The sequence below is a fragment of the Pinus tabuliformis genome, chromosome 1_2 (genome assembly GCF_031772625.1).
Source record: "Pinus tabuliformis cultivar Carrire ecotype Pingquan chromosome 1_2, CPIR1, whole genome shotgun sequence".
Taxonomy (NCBI): Eukaryota; Viridiplantae; Streptophyta; class Pinopsida; order Pinales; family Pinaceae; genus Pinus; species Pinus tabuliformis.
The window spans coordinates 990,314,547-990,337,114 of NC_142298.1; the positions used below are offsets into that span (position 1 = coordinate 990,314,547).

Genomic DNA, 22,568 nt, shown 5'->3' on the forward strand with positions numbered 1-22,568 from the left:
TAAATATTGTAAAAGAATTTTCTTATTAAAAGAAGATAGAGATGAATTGCAACAGGTGGTTTTCACCCACATTGGGTTTCCACCTTATATCTTGTGTCCATATGTGTGATGATCTGTTTTGTTTTACTGCACCTGTTTACTGTTCTTATGGTTAATGAAGTACTGATGCATTGTTTAAAGATCAACATTTAATGAATAAGTTTACTGATATGCGTTGGTTGCCTTAAGACACAATAGCATATATACACAGTTTCCCATAACTGAAGTAGCGTATACAAATCTGATTGTGAAATGAAAAATAATTGATTTAATAATACTAATTCAACCCCCTCTTAGTATTATTTCCAACAGATAGTTATAGCCATGGTTGTTGGATTAGGTTATGTGAACCTAGGTGCGATGAAAACACGTACTTTTCCCATAAAGCAGGGTCCCTCTTGTAAGGACATATGATACGGGGCCCTAAAAATTCATAATGAAACAAACCTTTAAAACTTAAAAGAAGGCTAAAATTCATGGACCATATTTTCATAAGTCAATCATGAAGAACTAGATTGAAAGGCTACAAACCATTAGATATGTATATAAGACCATGGGTTTTGTAATGAATAATGTATTCAATAACCCCCTATATCTATAATTTTAGAAATTAATTAACATTGAAAACTCCCATGTGTGGAGCCAAAGCAGACGAGGAATTCCATTTCTAAGGGTGTGCCTCTCCTTGACACACCACCACATTGGCATAAAAATGACCACATAATGCATTACTCATAGATGACATATTATGTTATCAATATGCATTTAGTTGCTTTCTAATAAATAGGAGATGTCGTTGGGCATGAATCCCTTCCTTAAGCCTAGGTTTCTAGTTGTGAACTAGTAACAATCTAAAGTAGTCATGATCAAATTGATAGTGCTTTGAGTTGGAGTTCTCACGAAGATTGAAAAAAAGGTGGCCAATCCAAACTAGAGTTTTGGACTATGACTAATCCTTCCATTGTCTCTCTTATATTGCAATGTCAATTTTCCTCTTCTTATCTCATTCATTCTCATTCACTTTTCCTGTAGATACAATAAATGATCAATCTTTATTAGCCCTCTACTCTAAGTTAATCAATATATCTATATAAGTTCTTCATATCTATGAATTTCTCTTAGTGTTGGTGAGGAGTGATGCAACTCACTTGAAACATTAGACTTCAAAAGACATCACCATTTTATAGCACTATTGTAGGCGTTGGAAAATGATTTTCAACACTCCTGCAGGGAATCGAAAATGATTTTCCAACACCAAAAAAATCATTTTCCATGTTTTCTCTGAAGGATCCTTGCAAAATTTTTTAGAAGTTAAAGTTGTAAAATTACAAATCAAATGGATGTATGGCTAACCTGAAATGTAATGTATGAAATGTTCAATGAGATGATTACTTTAGAATTTGCAAAGCTTTGATGTATATGCCTCATGTTTACCTGTTAAGCATGACTTTAGGTGATTATATTGGGCTTATGAGTATAGTGGCACTCCCATCAACTCAATCCAAAAAGTCTCCTTGATAATTTCAGTCCCGTTGACTCAATCCAAGTCTCCTTGATGGGATCATAATATCATCAGTTCAACACTATATTCCTTCTACGCACACTAAATGCAAAATGGAATTATAATTTTTTAAAGTTGCTATATAGGTCAAGAAACAAATGACTAACAAGCTGGGCCAAATTCCAAAAAACTTAATAATGTTCCTTGCACCAGAAATTCAGTCGAAGGCCATTGAAGCTTCATAAGTCTTCTTACACCATTGTCGCATAAGCTCAGCAGAAGGCCAAAAAAGTTTAATAATATTTATTGCACCAGAAATTCAACTGAAAGTCAGAAAAATTAAAGAGCATTTCTTGCACCAAAAATTTAGTTGGCCATACAGGTAAGGTAAACTTCATTTTGTGTATTTAAGCATTTTTAAGGCTGACATTTTCTTGTTCTTAAGCCTCAAATGTTGTTGTTTGCAGCGAGGAAGATGCCCCCTCTTTTGTTTTACGGTTTCCTTTACTTAATCCATCATCCCTTTTTGTTTAGCTCTCTATATTGCAGACCTTTTCTTTATTTTATTTAAATGCATTAATAATGAAATTACTGTTATCTTTCATCTTTGTGATTTTTAAATCATGGCGGAAAATTAGCAAGTCAGCAACTCCGCTGTAAACTGTCCCAACTGTAAACTGCTGTAAATTTCTTGCACCACAAATTTAGTTTGTTGTAAATTGTCCTAAGGCCGGTTAGTTAGCAACTCTAGTTGGGCGTTTGAAAAAAACACACTAAGGGCAGTAGGAAGCATACCAATTGCAGAGAGCAGGGGAGCTGTCGGGACCAGTCTTTCAGTTGAAGAGCTTTCCGTTCGAGAGCCTGTTGAATATGGAATGGTCAAATGGGCCAGAGGTAGCTCAGGGAAAGGGGCACGTGAAAAATTCATTTTGGTTGTCCAAAATATGGAATTTAATGTAGCCAGGTCATCGGGTTGCTGGTCAAGGGAGGGTGGCAGACCGGTGGAGGAGGAGGGGTTTCTGGGAGGCCACGGACAGTGAGGCCCTCGGGCGACGGGAGGAGGAGGAGTGTAAGGACCTCAGGCGCAGGCGCACGGGCGGACGTGGGCTCGTGGACGGGCGCGGGTATGTGGGCGGGCGCTGGCGCATGGGCGCACAGGCGGGCGTGCTTTGCACGACGGTGCAATCTTTCTGCGAGCCGCTTGCGACGAAACCTGCGACACTTGGAAAACAATGCGATGGATGAACAATGGTTTATACACACGGTTGGAGGTTTGCGATGAAGGGTTGGCCGACATACCATGGTGGGTAAGGCCGACTTAAAAACAAACATTCAAGGGTGTGTATGTGCGATGGTGGGCGGTCGGCTGGGCAGCCCACCCACATGCGATGGAGTCTATATATGTGCGTGCGATGGAGTTCATTTCAACAATCCAACTTCGCACTTCATCTACGCTCTTGGAAGAGAGTCCTTAATGCACAGTTTTGAGGAGGATGAGCGCATAGCTCATGCGCTCCTCTAGTGGGTTCGCACTTGGTGAAAGGCGCTCTTGGTGAGAGGTGGATGTGCTGGGCAAGGCGTGCCCGAGGTGATTGTGCGGAGGCGTTTGTGCGGCGACTTGGCATGGGTGTCTTGGCGACTCGGGTGAGCGCTCGCCCACCGTGCAAGTGTGCACAAAGGTGGAACGGAGGTTGGAACCAGAGGTCGTAGAGTTGGGCACGCGGTACTACGTGTTGTGCACTGATTTGGGCGTTTGTCAAGAGTTGGCAAGCGGGGCTGTGTGTGGGCAGGGATACACGGTTTGGGTGTCTGCGACCAAATGAAGAGCGAACTGGCGAAGACGTGCAACGAGGTGAACGACGGGTTGGAGAGTCGTGCGGTGACCGTGCGGAGGTGCTGACGAGCTGGGCAACCGAGTTTGCCGAAGTTGTGAAAATTTGGCTAAGTATAAATTTGGGGTTTCCCAAGGACTTAGTCTGTACATTGTAAAAATGATGATTATATAATATATTGATTCGGGCAGACTCACATTACGGGGAGTTTCCCCTCCCCTTTATACTGTTTCAATTGTTGTTGTTCTTGTTATAATTGTTATGGATAATGAATGAGTATGGGCTTCATTGGTATAAAGGATAAATTTATGTTTACTTGGTTGCAAAACACAAGCTAAGTAATGTTAAAGTGAAAGTAGGCGTAGTCCATGAACATAAGTATTGGTGAAAATAAAGTGTTTGGTGGTGCCGCACCTCGCTATAAGCGGTTGGAAGACTACGGCAGGTGTAGGGGCATGACAGTTGGTATCAGAGCTCGGCGAAGAGCTTATCAAAGCTGCGGTTTGGAGCTATTGAGCAGGGTTGCTCGTGACAGCGGAAGCAGGTGAAGCTTAGTGCTTGGGCCAAGCTGAACGACAAGGCATGGCAGGTTTGGAAGAATGTGAAGGGAAGCTCTTGCTTACCTTATACAGGTTGAAGTGGTTGAAAGAAGAGAATCCCCGATTTGAGAGAAGCTTGCAGTCTTGGAAAAGAATGTTGAAGACGAACTTCTTCAACTTTGTTGGAGAATGGAGCAAGGTGAAGTTGCAGATTGTGCTATCAAGGAAGAGGAAGCTGTGATGATTGAGGATGTTGCAAATGTGACAACGATGGAGGATGAACTTGGGGATGATCAAGTTGGACCAGGATCGTGCAGTCTGCAGACATAGTTGGATGAGGAGGAGCCTCATGATAATGAAGTAAGTACCGTTGATACTTGTGTCTCATTTGGCATTTGCGGTGAAGGTTAAGAAAGAACTAGTATGCATGTTAAAGATGCCTCTGTATGGGTTAAAACGGTCACCAAGGATGTGGTATCAGAAATTTGATACATTTATACGGGGACTTGGCTTCACTAGAAGCAAAGAAGATCACTGTGTGTATTTTAAATTAATTGGTGACTATGTTATTTATCTGGTCTTATATGTGGATGATATGTTGCTGGTTGGAAATGACAAAGAAATTATCCAGGATTCGAACACCCAATTGTCCTCCAAATTCGACATGAAAGGTCTTGGTGCTACAAACTATATTTTGGGCATGGAAATTAAAAGAGATTGGGCAAAGAGGAAGCTCTGGTTAAACCAGAGGAAGTATGTTGAGACAATATTGCAGAAGTTTAATATGCAGGATAGTAAACCAGTGAAGGTTCCTATTCCTGTATGTGTAAATTTATCTACTGAATAGTGTCCCAAGACACAAGAAGAGGAAGAGGATATGTCCCATATTCCATATGCAAGTGTAGTCGATAGCCTGATGTATGTGATGGTCTGTACTAGACCAGACATTACACATGCAGTGGGATTATTGTGCAGGTTTATGTCAAAACCAAGGAAAGAGCATTGGACAACAGTGAAGCACGTTTTCATGTATTTGTGTGGCACTAGTGATTATGGTTTGTGCTACCAAGGAAGACCAAGACTAGACATAGTTTTGGATATCTGTGGATTTGTTGACGCAGACTGAGCTGGAGATCTGGATCAGAGGAGATCTACAAGTGGGTTTGTGTCTAACCTATTTGGAGGTGCAATCAGTTGGATGAGTATGAAACAATTTGTAGTGGCACTATCAACTACAAAGGTAGAATACATGGCAGCCACTCATGCAAGAAAGGAAGCAGTTTGGTTGCAGAGATTGTGTTCAAGTATCGGGTTAGTACAGGGAGCTATAAGGATATACTGTGACAGCTAAAGTGCAATTTTCTTAGCAAAGAACCCTGCTTAACGGTCAAAGACAAAGCACATTGATGTTCAATATCACTTTGTGAGGGATATGATAGAAGACAAAAAGGTGTTGTTGGTAAAGGTGGACACTTTGAAGAATATTGTAGTTGTATTGACAAAATTTGTGAGCTGTGAGAAGTTCTCTTGGTGTAGAGAAACAATGGGCATTGAAGGGTTGGATAAATGACTAAGCTCTCTTATGGCCCCTTGTGGAAAGAAAACAACAAGTGGGAGAATGTCGAGTTGTGTTATTCTTTCCACGACTAGCCCACGTAGTGAAATAGGGGGCTGGGGGGGGGGAGCCCCCCTTTCGTTGCACCGATTGCACAGCAGGGGGGTTACAAGGGGGTTTGAAGGGGGCGGGTAGCCCCCCTCTACGGGGTCTATGGTAGCGCCCAAAGAATTTTTTTTTTGGGCCCTATATTAGGTTGGGTGGACCTACCTATGGTTTTGTGCATGATTTTCGCACATGGTTTCGGATGCGATGGTTCTTGGTCCATGGTATTGGATGCTTCGACATGTATAAATATGTATTGTAACATTGAAAGCAACAAAATGAAAAATCAAGATGGTAGTCCCGGTTTTGGGATCCAGGGGAAAATATCTGTGTATATGTGTTTTATGTGTTATGCTCTCACATTATTTATTTTTTGTGTTTTAGAATTCGTATGTAGGTAATTTATGTATGGGGTTAAAACCTCCAAAAATATTGCAGGGATGCCTCGTGAACTTAGGAAGATACCCTGACTTCAGTTGGCTCCTTCCTCATATAGAATCTCTACAGAAATTCAATGCAGAACCCAGGTTGCCAAACACGGAGGGGTGCCGGATCGGATGCTCACTTTAGGAGATGACATTGACTCCAGGCTGTTCAAGCTCCTCATGGTCTCTAGACCACTCAAATGGGTAACAAAAGTTGACAAATCTTTGAATCTTTTATTCTAGAGATATACACTCCAAATATTTGTATCTTCGTTCATGCAACAACTTTGGAAAAATAAGCCTCTTACAAAAAAATCAACAAAAAAACTTTAACCTCGACCTTCTCCTTAACGCGTCCTTAACCTCCAGATTAATTCTCCTCGACCTCATCTACAATAGGCCTCCACACTCTCACTCATTCGATCCACTAACAAATCTCAACAGACCTCACCAGTTGTGTTAGTGTCAGTCAGTTTTTCCTGTCACCAGTGATCAAATATTCTTTTAGTAATTTTTTTTAGGATTCTCAAGTCAAATTTTATCATGTCACTAAGTTTTCAAAATAAAATTTGGTCAATGGCTAGTGTGTTTAGGTCTACTGCTACTCCTCCAAGATTTCCAAGTCCAGTCATTGCCATGACTCAGTTGGATGTGCCATCATTGAACAAATCATCATCATCATTTCAGTCATGTCACCATGGTCTTCATTCAACTCAGTGTCTCCACTAGGTCATTAGGGTTAGAGTCATCAAGGTTGTCATTTCATTCAATAAATCGGGAAATGAAGGAGTAGTGGTAGGGTTTGATAAAAAATCTATGTTTCTAAGTGTAATTCACTTCATAATGATGTAATAAGTTATGTTCCAAAGTTGCATGAAAAATTTCCAAGCTACCTAGTTTATATCAAAACGAAAAATGAAAATTATTGTGGGCCACTCTACCATTACAAAGTTGAGTTCTATGGCCTATAAAGACCATATTTCTCTCATTCCTCTGATTCATCACATTGTCAAGGTAGCTCTCATCCATCATAACTCATTTCGTCACTCATTCATCATCAACCACTTCCTCAACATCTTTATGGCCAAAGACATTCCAAAAAATTGGCCTCAAGCTACCTTGTTGTGTTTTCTATGGGAAGCCCTCCTTTTCATGTTTGCATGCCTACAAACCCTATTCCTATGCATTTTATCCTCCCTCACACTCAAACACACCCATAAAACCCTCATACCCCCTCACTGTCAATCCTAAAACCTTCTATACCTAAAACCTAGCCCTAGGTTGCGTTTTTGGAAGCCTTCATAGCTGGGATAGTGTATAAACTCCCTAGCTCTATTTCCTCACTCTTTTCACTTCCCTCCAATTCCCTAAGTTCCCTAACATCCCTCCCCGTCTCATAAATTTTTCCTACACCCATTCCTACTCCCTAACCCCTTCATCCTATTCCCTCATTCCCTTCCCCTATTTTTCCCTCTAGGGTTTTCACTCACAAGTTTACTATGGAGAAGGAAAGGAGGTCTTACAATAAGGTTGGACAAATGGAAAGGTATGAAATCCTCAATACATAAGAGTTGATGTCCTCACCACTCTCCAAGAAATGTTTTTAGCTTGTAGGGTGTCTTGAGGTTTGTGAGCAAGTTGAAAAAAGTCAAATATCATGCTAAGTTGACTAGTTTGTTTGCCACACATCTTAAGAACGATTAAGTCACAATTGTAGGGGCGACATTCACTATATCAACTTAAATAATAAAAACAGCCATAGGGATACCAAATATTGGTGAGAAATGGTTCAAAACTCAAGAGTTGAATGCTCAATTCTACCAACCCTACATCAAAACTCATTGACAAAGAAAGATGAAGAAAAGGAATATTGGCTAGGAAAAGTTAATGATCATTTGGAGAAACTTCTAAAGAGGGCTAACCGAGACAACAGGCAGCAAAGACACATGGTTACCCATTATTACACAAGGAATCAGGCTGCCAAGATCAAAATCAAGTAGTTGAAGGAAAAACTCAAGGAAACCCCAATCAGGAAAAAAGAGAATGTTAAGTTGGATTTTCTTGCTGATGCTTCCCTCATATCATAGCATGCCACTTTAGAACTTCATGAACCAAATTTGGACCCATTTTGAAGAAATTTGGAGAAATTTTGATTTTGGTGAATTTTTGGAAAATTTTGAGACACTTCTACTTCAAAATTGGTTTCCGAAGTAATCAAGGTAAATTTGACAAACATGAAAGAGGTTTTTGTCAATAATTGACCAAAGAACCAAAAAATCCTTCAGTTTATACATAGGTGTTATGATTTGAGAGAAATGGCCAAAATATAATTGCTGTGGTAGCCCCTGAAAGTTTGAAACCTATGGAAGCCCATCTTTTCTTCTGTATTCTGCTCTAAATTTCTCCATTTGCTTTTGTTGGAAATCTGAGAAGTTCCTAGAAGCATTAGAAGGTGCAGAGGCAATACATATCATAAATTTCGAAATCGGCTTGGGTGTCAATGGGCATCGTTTCTTCAAGAACTCGTTGTCAAACTCGGTGACACTCCGCCTATTCGCATCATCGTGCTTGGCTCCATGACCACCTCGTCCTTGGAGCTCGATCTTACCAGAGACAATCTATGCAATTTCGCGAAGCAGCTAAATGACCCTTTCGAATTTGAGCTCCTACATATCGACCACATCAAGTCCCTGACGCTCCGTGAGCAGGAGGTTATGGCAGTTAATCTTTCACTATTGCCTTCTATTTTCACTTCCTTGGACTCGATCTCGTGACTTCTTTGCCTCGTCAAGGACCTTGCACCTAGGGCCATGGTGGTGGTGGACGCTAAAACCGCCGCCACCGCATCCTCCACTATAACCACTTCTGCTGCCTCTTTTGTTCACCATTTCCTGGAAGCGCTACAGATCAGTGGTTCGACGACGAGGTTCGATTCGAGTTGGCTTTTCAGAGCCGTGTGTTTCAATTGAAAAACACGCTTGGTCATCGAAGATAATACGACAAATGGATAGCCAGTCCTCAATAAACTCACAATATTTGACACGTATCTGGAACAAAAACAACATAGTCATCAAGCTGACGAATCTATTAAAATGTCGCGAGGAAAAACTCACCATAAAAAACTTATCGACTTAATTATATAAAATATAAAGTGTTTAGAGTCAATACTTTTATCATTAAATACACATAACCTTTCCTTAAAAGTGAAGAGTGTAGAAAAACGCAATTTATCTTGATCCTACATTTTTTATTCTAATAAATATATAAATAAATAAACAAAAAAAACAACTTTATATGCTATCCTCCATTGATTTTTTCCTTTGGAAAATAGCTTATGTGTTATTCATGAGGAATGGAATGCTACTTGTAATTTATAATCTATATAGTTGTTTAAAAAAAATAGAATATAATAAATAATATCAATATTTTTTAAAGAATAAATAATAAAAAAATAAATTAATATTATTATTTATTTTAAAATATTAAAAAAATTAAATAAACAACCTTCTCAACATTTAACGAAACATTTGAACTTTAAATTTAAGATAGCTTGGTCATAGTTGTTTTTCCTCCACATATTCTTCAAATATGGCCAAAAAGCTTAAATCCCCAGAAAACCGCACTATTCCACCCATGACAGGATGTTTGCCAAAATTTCAAGATCCTCTTTTGACTTACGTTTAGGTTCAGCAGCGAACGCCAATGACTTTCCAAGTTTCGACATGAGGAGCCATCCACATGGAAAGGGGCTCGTTCGTCCCATCTCGTGCGGCTCTGATTGACCGCCGATAAATGCAAAATATGGTACGTGGACAGTTACCGTTCACCAATAACAGTGTCGAGATTATTGCAAATTGATTTTAAATACTAAAATTTTAGAGGTTAGAGTTGGTATGTGACTTGTTTTTATATTTTTTAAACATAATTCATTTGAATTTTAGAAATAAATTTAATGATTATGAAAATATGGTTTTTTTCTTTAAAAGATATGATTCAATATCTCAGAAAGGTTTTATATCCGTGTAAAAATGAAAAAAAAAAAAGAAAAACAAAAGATTTCTTTGCATATAGTTCAATTTCAGGTGGGTTTTATATCTGTATAAAAGTAAAAATAGCAAAAAAAAATTGTTAGAAGCAAAAGAGTTTTCCCATATAATTCAATTTTTGGAGGGATTTATATTTATATAAAAGTAAAATAGCAAAAATGAAATGTTAAAAGCCAAGGATTTTTCTAAAAAAATTTAGATTAATTTTATAATTTAATTATAATTTTCAAGTTGAATTATTACTATTATTATTATTAATTAATTTTTTTCTATTTTAAATAAAAAGAATTATAATTTATAATAAATAGATTAAAAACCTGAAATAAAATAAGCATTTAAGTTAAAAAATTATAATGGTTTCTATTTTTCATCATAAATTTTAACATATTTAAAATATATATTATTAAATAATTAAATTAAAAAAAATTAAACACGCTCCCATTGTTCAAAGGTTAAAAACAATGAATTCGACGGAGAATATCTGAAGAATCTGACTGGCCTTCCTGCAATATTCACTTACCAGGCCATGGAGATAGCCACAGGTGGATTCACCAAAGAAATTGGAAAGGGAGGATTCAGGACAGTTTATGAAGGGATTTTGAAGGATGGTATACCGGTGGCCGTGAAATGTCTGGTGAACCAGTCCAGGCAGGGAGTACCAGAGTTTTGTGCAGAAATCGCCACCATATCATCAATCAGTCATTCGAATCTTGTGAGATTGCATGGTATTTGTGTAGAAGGTGCTTATCGGATTCTGGTCTACGAATTCATGCTGTCACACCCCTGAAAATATAAAATAAAAATTGAATAAAACTAATGATTCTTTACTATATAACTTCACTTCTACCATAAATATTACTGTGCGATTTAATCCTTACACAACTACGATATGGCAATATATTTTGGACCTTTGATAATGTCTAACGTTTATACAATTCATTGACCCAAGGCCAGCTTGATTGCATGGGTGACATGTATGTTGGACGGCGGTCGGAAAAGTGTTATACCCGTAGCCCTTTCCGGCGCTGAGTTGTTGGCAGCAATTAATTCTCTTGTTAGCGTTTCGATAGGTGGCATGGCTCACCCGCTTGGCCATGTGACTCATTGGTTTATGCGTTCTCGGCCTTCGTGCTTTGGATTCCCGCGCTACCTCAACGGCGGAGATCTGTTGCTCAGATCGGAGGGCTGGAATATGTTTAAGGGTTTGGGGGTTGTTCATAAACCCCTTGGAACACGACTGTGGTTCATTTAGAAACGAAGGGGTCTCTCGGCACTCCTCTAGCTATTCAAGCCCCGCGTTCGATTTCGTCATCGCCGCTCCTGAACTCCATCTACAGCGCAGAGGTCTTAAGGTTTCCCTTCACGGGCTTGTACAGGTAACCCGCACCGTTTATTTTTTATGGTTTTCTGTCTTCGACACAGTCGTTCACTACAGGCTATACACCTTCTACTCGGCTCTAGTCTTGCATGCATTTAGAATGTGTTTGTTGCCGTTTTGGAAGCTCATACTGACTGGTGACTTTTGTTATGGTTGTGTGCAGGCGAGGCTCGTTACAACCTTTCCCTACCGCCTGTGGGATGACAGAGCCAGCGCCCTTCGTTCCTTCCAGGTAAGCCGACGACCCTTTAACTGGGTGCGAAGTCTGAGGATTACTCTGTCCCTGGTGTGCCGCATGTTCTACTTATGCCGTTTTCTTTCTGTTATATACTAGATGAGGATTTGCTAAAGGAGATCCTCATGGCTTGCATGCGTTTTCCTATTCTCAGGGTTACGTCTTCGACCTACCCTGCTGAGCTATGAGCTACAGGCAGACTTCTCTTACGCCTGGACCTCGTGCAGCAGTTGTTCGATTTGAGGGCAATCTTGTCTTTCTGTGTTTTTAGGCATTTTATGCCTCTGTTGTATATATATGTGGAGACAGTTGTAGATTTCGGCCGCTGTGTCGGCCTTGCTGGTCAAGGATATTTCATCTGGACAAATGAACGCATATTTTGATTTTTGAATGTTTATATATATATTTCAAAGTTTACATTTCAGACCATCGCTCTTATTTATCATGGGGTCTATGTTACTAATTCATTCCCGGTCCTTCCGGATTGGTCGCTGTATACCCATTTGATAATGTCATTGTTATTCTGATACAGTTAATGTTATGTTCTTTTCCTTGAACGGTATGGAAGTTTCGTTCCACTTATATATATATATAGTAAGATCATTTCAATAATGTTTATCGGTTCCTTTCTTACTATTCGTCGGTTAAATCCTATTCGTGCAGTGGTAGTATGTTTCATTTTCAGTCGCTGCAGAGTTTAGGTTATAACAAGTTTTATGGTATCATTACAGCGAATGCATATGCTTATTGTCTGTTGATGTATGAATACACCTGCAATTATCTACGCGGCCGTGTTCAAACGGTTGAACACATCCATTCTTGGAATGTTTACTTCTTAGTATCGTTTTTGGTTAACTGCGAATGATTTTGCTGATATACAACAGCTTTATAGCATTTACTCCTGCCGGTGGTAGTTTTGCTCTGTGGGTATGCGTTTCCTCTTGCAGTCTCAGTTTCGCTATAACTCTCGACTCTGACGTTTGTTAGATATATGTTTTGCTTAATGGTGTCCAGTTAGTGTGCCTCTGTCCGTGCTTTAATGAAAAGAAATTTATGGTCTTGGTTTACTCTTTGCACAGGAATCTTTAAGGTTTTCTAGTCGTTTTCCTTGGTGTGCTTGACCGCTTGAATATCCACCACGGTATTCTTGTCCGTGTGAAATTCTTATAAGTTTTCTTTATTTGAACTACCCGTAGTGCACTGGTTGTCTCTTTGTATTTGTCTAGCATCTAAATATTCTGACATTTTAATATAAATGTTCACCTGATACGAATATACTAAGCATTATGATATCAAAGAAAGATATAAATTATAAAGGTCTAATTTGCCGACTACTGTAAATTTTATCTGTAGTGTAGTCAACGTTCATTACTAAACTAATTTCTTTTGTTGCTAACTCGTACCTGGTTCGCCAGAGTTGTGAATAAGTACTCCATAAGATTCACCTGCATTCCATACTTGCTCTTAACCACCCAACCTTGAGATCCATCGCTAAGATTGGATTCTCCCCCCGAGCTATCTTGCAGGCCTATAGCCCTCAACAAGATACATGCACCTTGTGCCTGGTCATCTGGTCCTTACCAGACTTAACGAGTTTCTTGTTATCTTTGTTTTTTGGAATCCTCCTGTCTGTCACTACAGCGCAGAGATCCTCCTCCCTCTACCCAAGACTTTTCCTCGTATGGGAGGGTAGTTTCAGTCAGTTTTCATAACTGACTTTCTCTTTTCAAATCCTCCTTCCAGAGGCTGCCAGCATTTCAAGAAATATATATTTCCAATATATTTTAAATTCACCAATAGGATAATATCATTAGAGTTTTTGTTTTTTTTTTTGTAAATAAAAGAACAACAAACTTTCAACTCTATTTCTTACCACAGTAAAATTCCCACATTTACATTTTTCCGGGGTCATCACATCTCCCCCTCCTGAGATTGGACATCGTCCCGATGTCTGTTTCACCTAAACAAGTCCAGATAGGATTTTTTAATGAGTTCTTCGTCCTCCCAAGTAGCCTCATCAGGCCCATAGTGCTGCCACAACACTTTAACTTGGGTAATAACTCGCTTCCGCAGCCGCACTTCTCTCCGGTCGAGGATGCTCAGTGGTTCGACCAGAACCTCGCCTTCCGGCTCGACCTGCAATCAACAACAATTTCAGTCACTTTCTGTCTGGAATAAAAGCTTAACTAGAACAACCAGATTAATTCTTACCCGAACATCCTGCCATTTGATCACATGTTTAGGGTCGTAAACATATTTTTTTAGTATAGAAACGTGGAAAACATTGTGGATCCTAATATGACTTGGCAGGGCGAGTTGGTAAGCCACCGGCCCCACTCTTGCCAAGATCTGAAAAGGTCCAAAATAACGAGGAACAAGTTTGGCACACCCACTCCATTGCAGTGTGCTCCTTCTGGCTTGGATCCTCACAAACACATGGTCACCAACCTGATCTTCTTTGAATCTTCTTCTCCAGTCTGCAAAACTTTTTTGTCTTTCCTGAGCAGCCTTTAAATTGGTACGCACTCTTTTCACCATGTCTTCCATTTCCTTGAACATTTCTGGACCCAATCCTAATTTATCCTCAGGTCCACCCCAGCTTGAGGGTGTGCGGCATTTCCGCCCATACAAGACCTCAAAGGGACTTAACTGTGTGGACGTGTGATATCCATTATTATATGCGAATTCAACCAGGTGTAGATATTCCTCCCATTGGTTTGGTTTCAGCATTACACATGCTCTCAACATGTCCTCCACTACCTGGTTCACTCGTTCGGTTTGACCATCGGTCTGGGGATGATAGGTCGTGCTGAAGTTCAGCTGTGTTCCCAGTTCAGCAAACAATGTTCTCCAAAAAGTTGACGTGAACTTTACATCACGATCAGATATTATTATTTTCGGAAGTCCATGCAGTTTAAACACATTCTGCATAAAAAGGTGAGCAATTTTCACAGCCTTATAAGTGGACTGCACAGGTATAAAGTGTGCTGCCTTACTCAACTTATCTACCACTACCATAATGGAATCATTGTTTTTCTTTGTCCGAGGCAACCCGGTTATAAAATCCATGGAAATAGTCTCCCATTTCCACTCTAGAATAGGTAAGGGTTGTAGCAGCCCTGCTGGATGCAAATGCTCTGCTTTAATCTGTTGACACTCCAAACACCGCGCCAAATACTCAGCTACATTCTTCTTCATTCCTGGCCAATAATATTCTTTTCTAAGTGCGGTGACCATTTTTTGGTAACCTGGGTGCCCAGTATAGTGGCTGATGTGAAATTCATCCAAAATCAGATTCCTAAGACCATTTTTGTTAGGTACATACAACCTCTTATTAAAATACAACATTCCGGCATCATCTAATTCATATCCCTGCTGTGTTTTTCCGCTAGAAAGTTGTTGTACCTGCTGTTTTATTTGCTGGTATTCAGCATCTTGATCTGCTGTTGTTTTTATTTGCTCAAACAAGGAATTCTGCCATTTGCTGATCGAAAGTTCACACAAGCACTGCACCTTTCGACTCAATGCGTCGGCCACACGGTTCTCCTTCCCTTTTAAGTGCTTAATTTCAAAATCGAATCCACTTAGAAAATCCGCCCAACGGGCTTGCCTCGTATTTAAGGTAGGTTGGCTGAAATAATTTGTCAAGCTGTGATGATCCGTTAACAACAGAAATTTTCTCCCCAAGAGATAATGTCGCCACATCTTCAATGCGTGTATAACGACTGCCAGCTGTAAGTCGTAAGCAGAGTATTTCTGCTCATGATCCTTTAGTTTTCTTGATTCGTACGCGATTACTCTCCCTTCCTGCATCAATACTCCTCCCACACCCTCCTTACTTGCGTCAGTACATACCACGTAATCCTTATTAGGATCAGCTATACTCAAAATGGGTGCGGTGGTGAGTAAATGTTTAAGTTGCTCAAAGATCCGCTGACACTCTGAGGTCCATCTGAATACCCTCCCCTTTTTTGGTAGGGAGGTGATAGGGTATGCTACCCTTGAAAAACCCTCCACGAATCTTCTATAATAGCCAGCTAGCCCCATAAAGGACCTGATATCTGCCACATCCTTTGGTACGGGCCATTCCATTATAGTCTTTATCTTCTCAAGGTCTACTGCAATCCCCTCTTTGGTGATTATATGGCCTAAGTATTGTATTTCTTCCTTGAAGAAATCACACTTGCTAAACTTAGCGTATAGCTGATGTTCCCGGAGAGTTTGCAGCACTACTCTAAGGTGTTCCTCGTGCTCCTCCCTAGAACGAGAATATACCAGAATATCATCGATAAATATCAACACAAATTTATCCAAGAACTTGTGAAACACACTGTTCATCAAACAGATAAAGGTGGCAGGTGCATTGGTCAAGCCAAAAGCTAGCACCACAAACTCGTAGTGCCCATACCGTGTTCTGAAAGCTGTCTTATCGATGTCTTCCTCTTTGATCCTAATCTGGTGATAACCGGATCGCAAATCGATCTTAGAGAACACTTTCGCCCCCTTCACTTGATCGAAAAGTTCATCAATCCGAGGCAAAGGATATTTATTTTTGATTGTGAGCTTGTTCAGTTGACGATAATCTATGCACATCCGAAGATTTCCATCTTTCTTCTTGACAAATAACACTGGGGCTCCCCATGGTGATACACTGGGGCGAATGTAATTCTTGTCTAGCAGCTCTTGCAGTTGCATTTTTAATTCTGTTAATTCTGGTACGCTCATTCGGTAAGGTGCCCGTGACACTGGTGCTGCCCCCGGTGTCAATTCTATGGTAAAGTCTATATCTCTTTTAGGTGGCAGCCCCGGTATCTCTTCTGGAAAAACATCCGCGAATTCTTGTATTACTGGAATATTGCCCAGCGTAGCTGTTTTATCCTTCTGATTTGCATAGCCTACCTGAATGGCATAAATTTGACATTTCTTTTTGAGGCATTTAGCTAGCTGGGATGCTGTGATGGGTCGGATCTGCACGGGGTGCTTGATCCCTTGCAATTCCTGCTGCTCCCCAAGGTCATCTTTATAGTAGATGGTTTTCGTCTTGCAGTTTACTAATGACCAGTGTTTTTCTAGCCAATCCATCCCAATCAGGATGTCATATGAACCCAACGGAAGTACATTCAGATCTACTACTATTGGCTGTCCTGCTACGGTTAAAGAGCAATTATTAATTTTTGCCAAGACCCGTCTCTTGGCTCCCGTAGCTAACTGTACCAGCCATGGATTTCTGAATTTTTCAGATTGTAGCTTACACTGTTCTACTATCTTTGGGCTAATATAACTTAAAGTAGCTCCTGGATCAATGAGAACAGCTATAGAAAGATTTGAAATTTTACCTTCAAATTCCACCATAGTCGGTTGGTATTCCGCTTGACGATCATCCAGGGTTGCGTTAATCCTTGGTACGCTACGTGCCACATCCCCAACGGTCGATGCTTCGTGAATCTGGGATATCTGGTCCATACCCTTCCGCTGCGGGCAGTTTTTGACATAGTGTGGTCCTCCACAGCCCCAGCATTGAACTGGAGGTCTGGCCATTCCTTCACTGTCCTGCCTAGCAGGCTGTTCACTTACTCTGGTCTCACTGGTTGGCTTAGCCCGGAGTGAACTTCTTGCTACAGTTCTGCTGTTATGTCCTTTGCCAGCTCCCTTACTACCGTTACTGCGACTTCCTTTGCTATTCCCAACAGTTCTGTTACCCCTTCTTTCACTCCATCTTTTATTTGAAGTATCTCCCTTCTGTTTATTCTGCTGATAACAGATTCTAGCTTTGCGGATAGCTTCATCCATTGTCCTAGGATTGTCAAACTCGATCCTTTCTCTTATATATAGAGGTAAGATGCTCACAAATCTCTGCACCTTGGCTTTCTCCTCCTTAATATATGGCACGTAACGAAGCAGGGAAGTAAAACGGTTGATAAACTCGTCCATAGACTGCTGTCCCAACCGTAAATCATGGAATTCTCTTGCTTTTTCATCGTAAAAACGCTCGGTCAGATATCTCTCTTTGAAGTATTTCTGAAACTTTTCCCATGTTATGATCTGCTCACTTACCCCTTTGACGATCTTAATTTCTTCCCGCGACAGGGTTGCTTTACCCTGTAGCTGGAAGATGGCCAGTCGTGCCTTCAAATTATGGTCATACTCATACAACTGGAAATATTTGTTCATGTTAATTAACCATGCTTCAACCGCTTCTTCCTGTTCCCCATCAAAATGTGGGGGTTTAATTTTTCGAAATTCTCCCTGCAGCTCCATCTTCTGTCGTTTTGAAGTCTGCTGTTCAAGTACATTATCGGAATGGTCCTCCTTTTCCTCTGAGTTTTCAGGTCCAGTTTGATAATTTCGTTCTTCTGTCATCCTCTGTTGTTCCGCACTAGGATTAGCTAATGGTGGGTTCTGTCTGTCCGACAAACTCTTCAAAATTCTTTCTTGTTCCACCGTCAGTCGCGCATTATCTTCTCGTAAACGTGCCATCTCATTCTTCAGCTCTTGAACAGTTTCCAGTATTGCAAGGTTTGTACTACGTGTCTCTTCGCCAAGCTGTACCCACAACTCTGGGTTTTCCCGAGGAGCATTGCCGGCTCTCTGCATTTTCACTGTTTTCTTTTGTTGACTATTAGCTGTTATTGTTCCTGTGTTTCACCCCTAAAAATAGGACAGGAAAAGTAGTTAGTTTGATTAACTCTCTCCCTTACATATGTATGGGATAGTTATCCGCACAGCTGAAACATGTTGTTCCAGAGGCCACAGTATTGAAACTTGGCTCTGATACCAAATTGTCACACCCCTGAAAATATAAAATAAAAACTTAATAAAACTAATGATTCTTTACTATATAACTTCACTTCTACCATAAATATTACTGTGCGATTTAATCCTTACACAGCTACGATACGACAATATATTTTGGACCTTTGATAATGTCTAACGTTTATACAATTCATTGACCCAAGGCCAGCTTGATTGCATGGGTGACATGTGTGTTGGACGGCGATCAGAAAAGTGTTATACCCGTAGCCCTTTCCGGCGCTGAGTTGTTGGCAGCAATTAATTCTCTTGTCAGCGTTTCGATAGGTGGCATGGCTCACCCGCTTGGCCATGTGACTCATTGGTTTCTGCGTTCTCGGCCTTCCCGCTTTGGATTCCCGCGCTACCTCAACGGCGGAGATCTGTTGCTCAGATCAGAGGGCTGGAATATGTTTAAGGGTTTGGGGGTCATTCATAAACCCCTTGGAACGCGCCTGTGGTTCATTTGGAAACGAGGGGGTCTCTCGGCACTCCTCTGGTTATTCAAGCCCCGCGTTCGATTTCGTTCATCGCCGCTCCTGAACTCCGTCTACAGCACAGAGGTCTTAAGGTTTCCCTTCACGGGCTTGTACAGGTAACCCGCACCGTTTATTTTTTATGGTTTTCTGTCTTCGACACAGTCGTTTACTACAGGCTATACACCTTCTACTCGGCTCTGGTCTTGCATGCATTTAGAATGTGTTTGTTGCCATTTTGGAAGCTCATACTGACTGGTGACTTTTGTTATGGTTGTGTGCAGGTGAGGCTCGTTACAACCTTTCCCTACCGCCTATGGAATGACAGAGCCAGCGCCCTTCGTTCATTCCAGGTAAGCCGACGACACTTTAACTGGGTGCGAAGTCTGAGGATTACTCTGTCCGTGGTGTGCCGCATGTTCTACTTATGTCGTTTTCTTTCTGTTATATACTAGACGAGGATTTGCCAGAGGAGATCCTCATGGCTTGCATGCGTTTTCCTATTCTCAGGGTTACGTCTTCGACCTACCCTGCCGAGCTATGAGCTACAGGCAGAATTCTCTTACGCCTGGACCTCGTGTAGCAGTTGTTCGATTTGAGGGCAATCTTGTCTTTCGATGTTTTTAGGCATTTTATGCCTCTGTTGTATATATATATGTGGAGACAGTTGTGTATTCCGGCCGCTGTGTCGGCCTTGCTGGTCAAGGATATTTCATCTGGACAAATGAACGCATATTTTGATTTTTGAATGTTTATATATATATTTCAAAGTTTGCATTTCAGACCATCGTTCTTATTTATCATGGCGTCTATGTTACTAATTCATTCCCGGTCCTTCCGGATTGGTCGCTGTATACCCATTTGATAATGTCATTGTTATTCTGATACAATTAAATGTTATGTTCTTTTCCTTGAATAGTATGGAAGTTTCCTTCCACTTATATATATATATAGCAAGATCATTTCAATAATGTTTATCGGTTCCTTTCTTACTATTCGTCGGTTAAATCCTATTCGTGCAGTGGTAGTATGTTTCATTTTCAATCGCTGCATAGTTTAGGTTATAACAAGTTTTATGGTATCGTTACAGCGAATGCATATGCTTATTGTCTGTTGATGTATGAATACACCTGCAGTTATCTACGCGGTCGTGTTCAAACGGTTGAACGCATCCATTCTTGGAATGTTTACTTCTTAGTATCGTTTTTGGTTAACTGCGAATGATTTTGCTGATATACAACAGCTTTATAGCGTTTACTCTTGCCGGTGGTAGTTTTGCTCTGTGGGTATGCGTTTCCTCTTGCAGTCTCAGTTTCGCTATAATCTCTCGACTCTGAGGTTTGTTAGATATATGTTTTGCTTAATGGTGTCTAGTTAGTGTGCCTCTGTCTGTGCTTTAATGAAAAGAAATTTATGGTCTTGGTTTATTCTTTGCACAGGAATCTTTAAGGTTTTCTAGTCGTTTTCCTTGGTGTGCTTGACCGCTTGAATATCCACCACGGTATTCTGGTCCGTGTGAAATTCTTATAAGTTTTCTTTATTTGAACTACCCGTAGCGCACTGGTTGTCTCTTTGTATTTGTCTAGCATCTAAATATTCTGACATTTTAATATAAATGTTCACCTGATACGAATATACTAAGCATTATGATATCAAAGAAAGATATAAATTATAAAGGTCTAATTCGCCGACTACTGTAAATTTTATCTGTAGTGTAGTCAACCTTCATTACTAACTAATTTCTCTTCATTGTTAACTCGTACCTGGTTCGCCAGAGTTGTGAATAAGTACTCCAAAAAATTCACCTGCATTCCATACTCGCTCTTAACCACCCAACCTTGAGATCCATCGCTAAGACTGGATTCTCCCCCCGAGCTATCTTGCAGGCCTACAGCCCTCAACAAGATACATGCACCTTGTGCCTGGTCATCTGGTCCTTACCAGACTTAACCAGTTTCTTGTTATCTTTTTTTTTTGGAATCCTCCTGTCTGTCACTACAGCACAAAGATCCTCCTCCCTCTACCCAGGACTTTTCCCCATGTGGGAGGGTAGTTTCAATCAGTTTTCATAACTGATTTTCTCTTTTCAAATCCTCCTTCCAGAGGCTGCCAGCATTTCAAGAAATATATATTTCCAATATGTTTTGAATTCACCAATAGGATAATATCATTAGAGTTTTTGTTTTTTTTTTTTGTAAATAAAAGAACAACAAACTTTCAACTCTATTTCTTACCACAGTAAAATTCCCACATTTGCATTTTTCTGGGGTCATCACACATGCCCAACGGATCTCTTGATAGATGGTTGTTCGCCTCAGACCAGTGGCTTGATTGGAAGACCAGATATTTAATTGCTCTGGACACTGCCCGGGGACTTGCCTACCTGCATGACGAAACGAGGGTCTGTATTTTGCATCTGGACATCAAACCTCAAAATATTCTGCTAGACGAGAATTTCAAGGCGAAAGTTTCCGATTTCGGTATGGCAAGGTGTCTTGATAGAGATCGAGAAAGCCGTGTGGTGACGCAGGTGAGAGGAACAGTAGGATACATGTCACCCGAGTGGATTTTTGGGCAGGGAATCACATCCAAGACTGACGTCTTCAGTTACGGGATGATGCTTCTGGAAATCATCAGCGGGCGCAAGAACGTGGATAACTCCCATGATTCAGACAATTGGTATTTCCCCTCTATTGCTTTTAGCAAAGTGAGGCAAGGAAAAATGGAAGAGCTGATTGCCAGTGGGCTGCAACTGAAAGGGCCGGAAGTTATAGAGGAGGCATATAGGATTATAAAGACGACGTTATGGTGTATTCAAAGCAATTCTGCTTTAAGACCTTCAATGGGAGCAGTGGTGCGCATATTAGAGGGGGACTTGGAGATAAATGATCCTCCCTTAGACTGCCCATTCACTTTTGCCCCTTCAGCATATTATGTGAGGTCCACCGGCGATATCACTCTATCGTTTCCAGAGGAGATGGACACAGACATGGCCTGTGAAGGTATCCAAGAGGTTTCTCAACTTGGGAATGAAATTCCATAACCTGCTTTTCAACGTGGAATCTGGTCTTATCTTTGTTATTGTGAGATAGCTGCATACTACTTTACAACGGTATCACAGGATTCACAACTTCCGAATAGATTTGCTTGAAACTTTTCGACTGTTAAGGTGTCCCAGGGGTTTCTGGCGAAGAGGTTTCTCTACTGGGGTATCCGCTTTTGAAGGCTACATGATTCCATCTTCTCCAAATACAAGTCTGACTGATCTCACTGTTCATGGTCACACAAGTCTCACTGTTCCAGCTTCAAGGGGATTGGATCTAGTTGGTTCAGAATCCAAAACAAAAGGTTTTGTCCTCTATATACATAGAATTCATTTTCTCCTCTATGTACATAGAATTCGTTAGATTTCATAGATTTCTAGATTTCAATGTAAGGAAGTAAATAATTGAAGAATGTGGTCCTTACTGAATTGAAGTAGGTGCAGCCATGAGATGAATTAAAAAGATAAGGCCGATGTAGGCCATAGAGAGAGAGGTGGGGCATGGGACTTTACGTAAGGGGCAAGTATTGACCATCTTAAATTCCACGAGTGATTCACTATTGATGCCGTGACTTTTCAAAGTTTCGTCGAAAAACACGATCAGC

General features: G+C 40.6%; 1 protein-coding gene across 1 annotated transcript; it reads left to right on the forward strand.

Annotated features, from left to right (window-relative positions):
* The first annotated feature begins 3,103 nt into the window (after window positions 1-3,103).
* LOC149209378 (G-type lectin S-receptor-like serine/threonine-protein kinase SD2-5) lies at window positions 3,104-22,368 on the forward strand. Its single transcript, XM_089398606.1, has 4 exons — window positions 3,104-3,230; window positions 3,331-3,392; window positions 10,494-10,811; window positions 21,199-22,368. The coding sequence occupies exons 1-4, from the start codon at window positions 3,104-3,106 to the stop codon at window positions 21,961-21,963; spliced, it is 1,272 nt and encodes a 423-aa protein (XP_089254732.1). The 3' UTR covers window positions 21,964-22,368.
* The last annotated feature ends 200 nt before the right edge of the window (window positions 22,369-22,568 follow it).

Excerpts from the sequence above, each read along its gene's own strand:
- LOC149209378 (XM_089398606.1), top strand. The coding sequence starts at position 3,104 with ATGTGCTGGGCAAGGCGTGCCCGAGGTGATTGTGCGGAGGCGTTTGTG. Across the intron at positions 3,231-3,330 it reads TGCACAAAGGTGGAACGGAG|GGATACACGGTTTGGGTGTC; the intron begins GTTGGAACCAGA and ends GTGTGTGGGCAG. Across the intron at positions 3,393-10,493 it reads TGGCGAAGACGTGCAACGAG|GTTAAAAACAATGAATTCGA; the intron begins GTGAACGACGGG and ends CATTGTTCAAAG.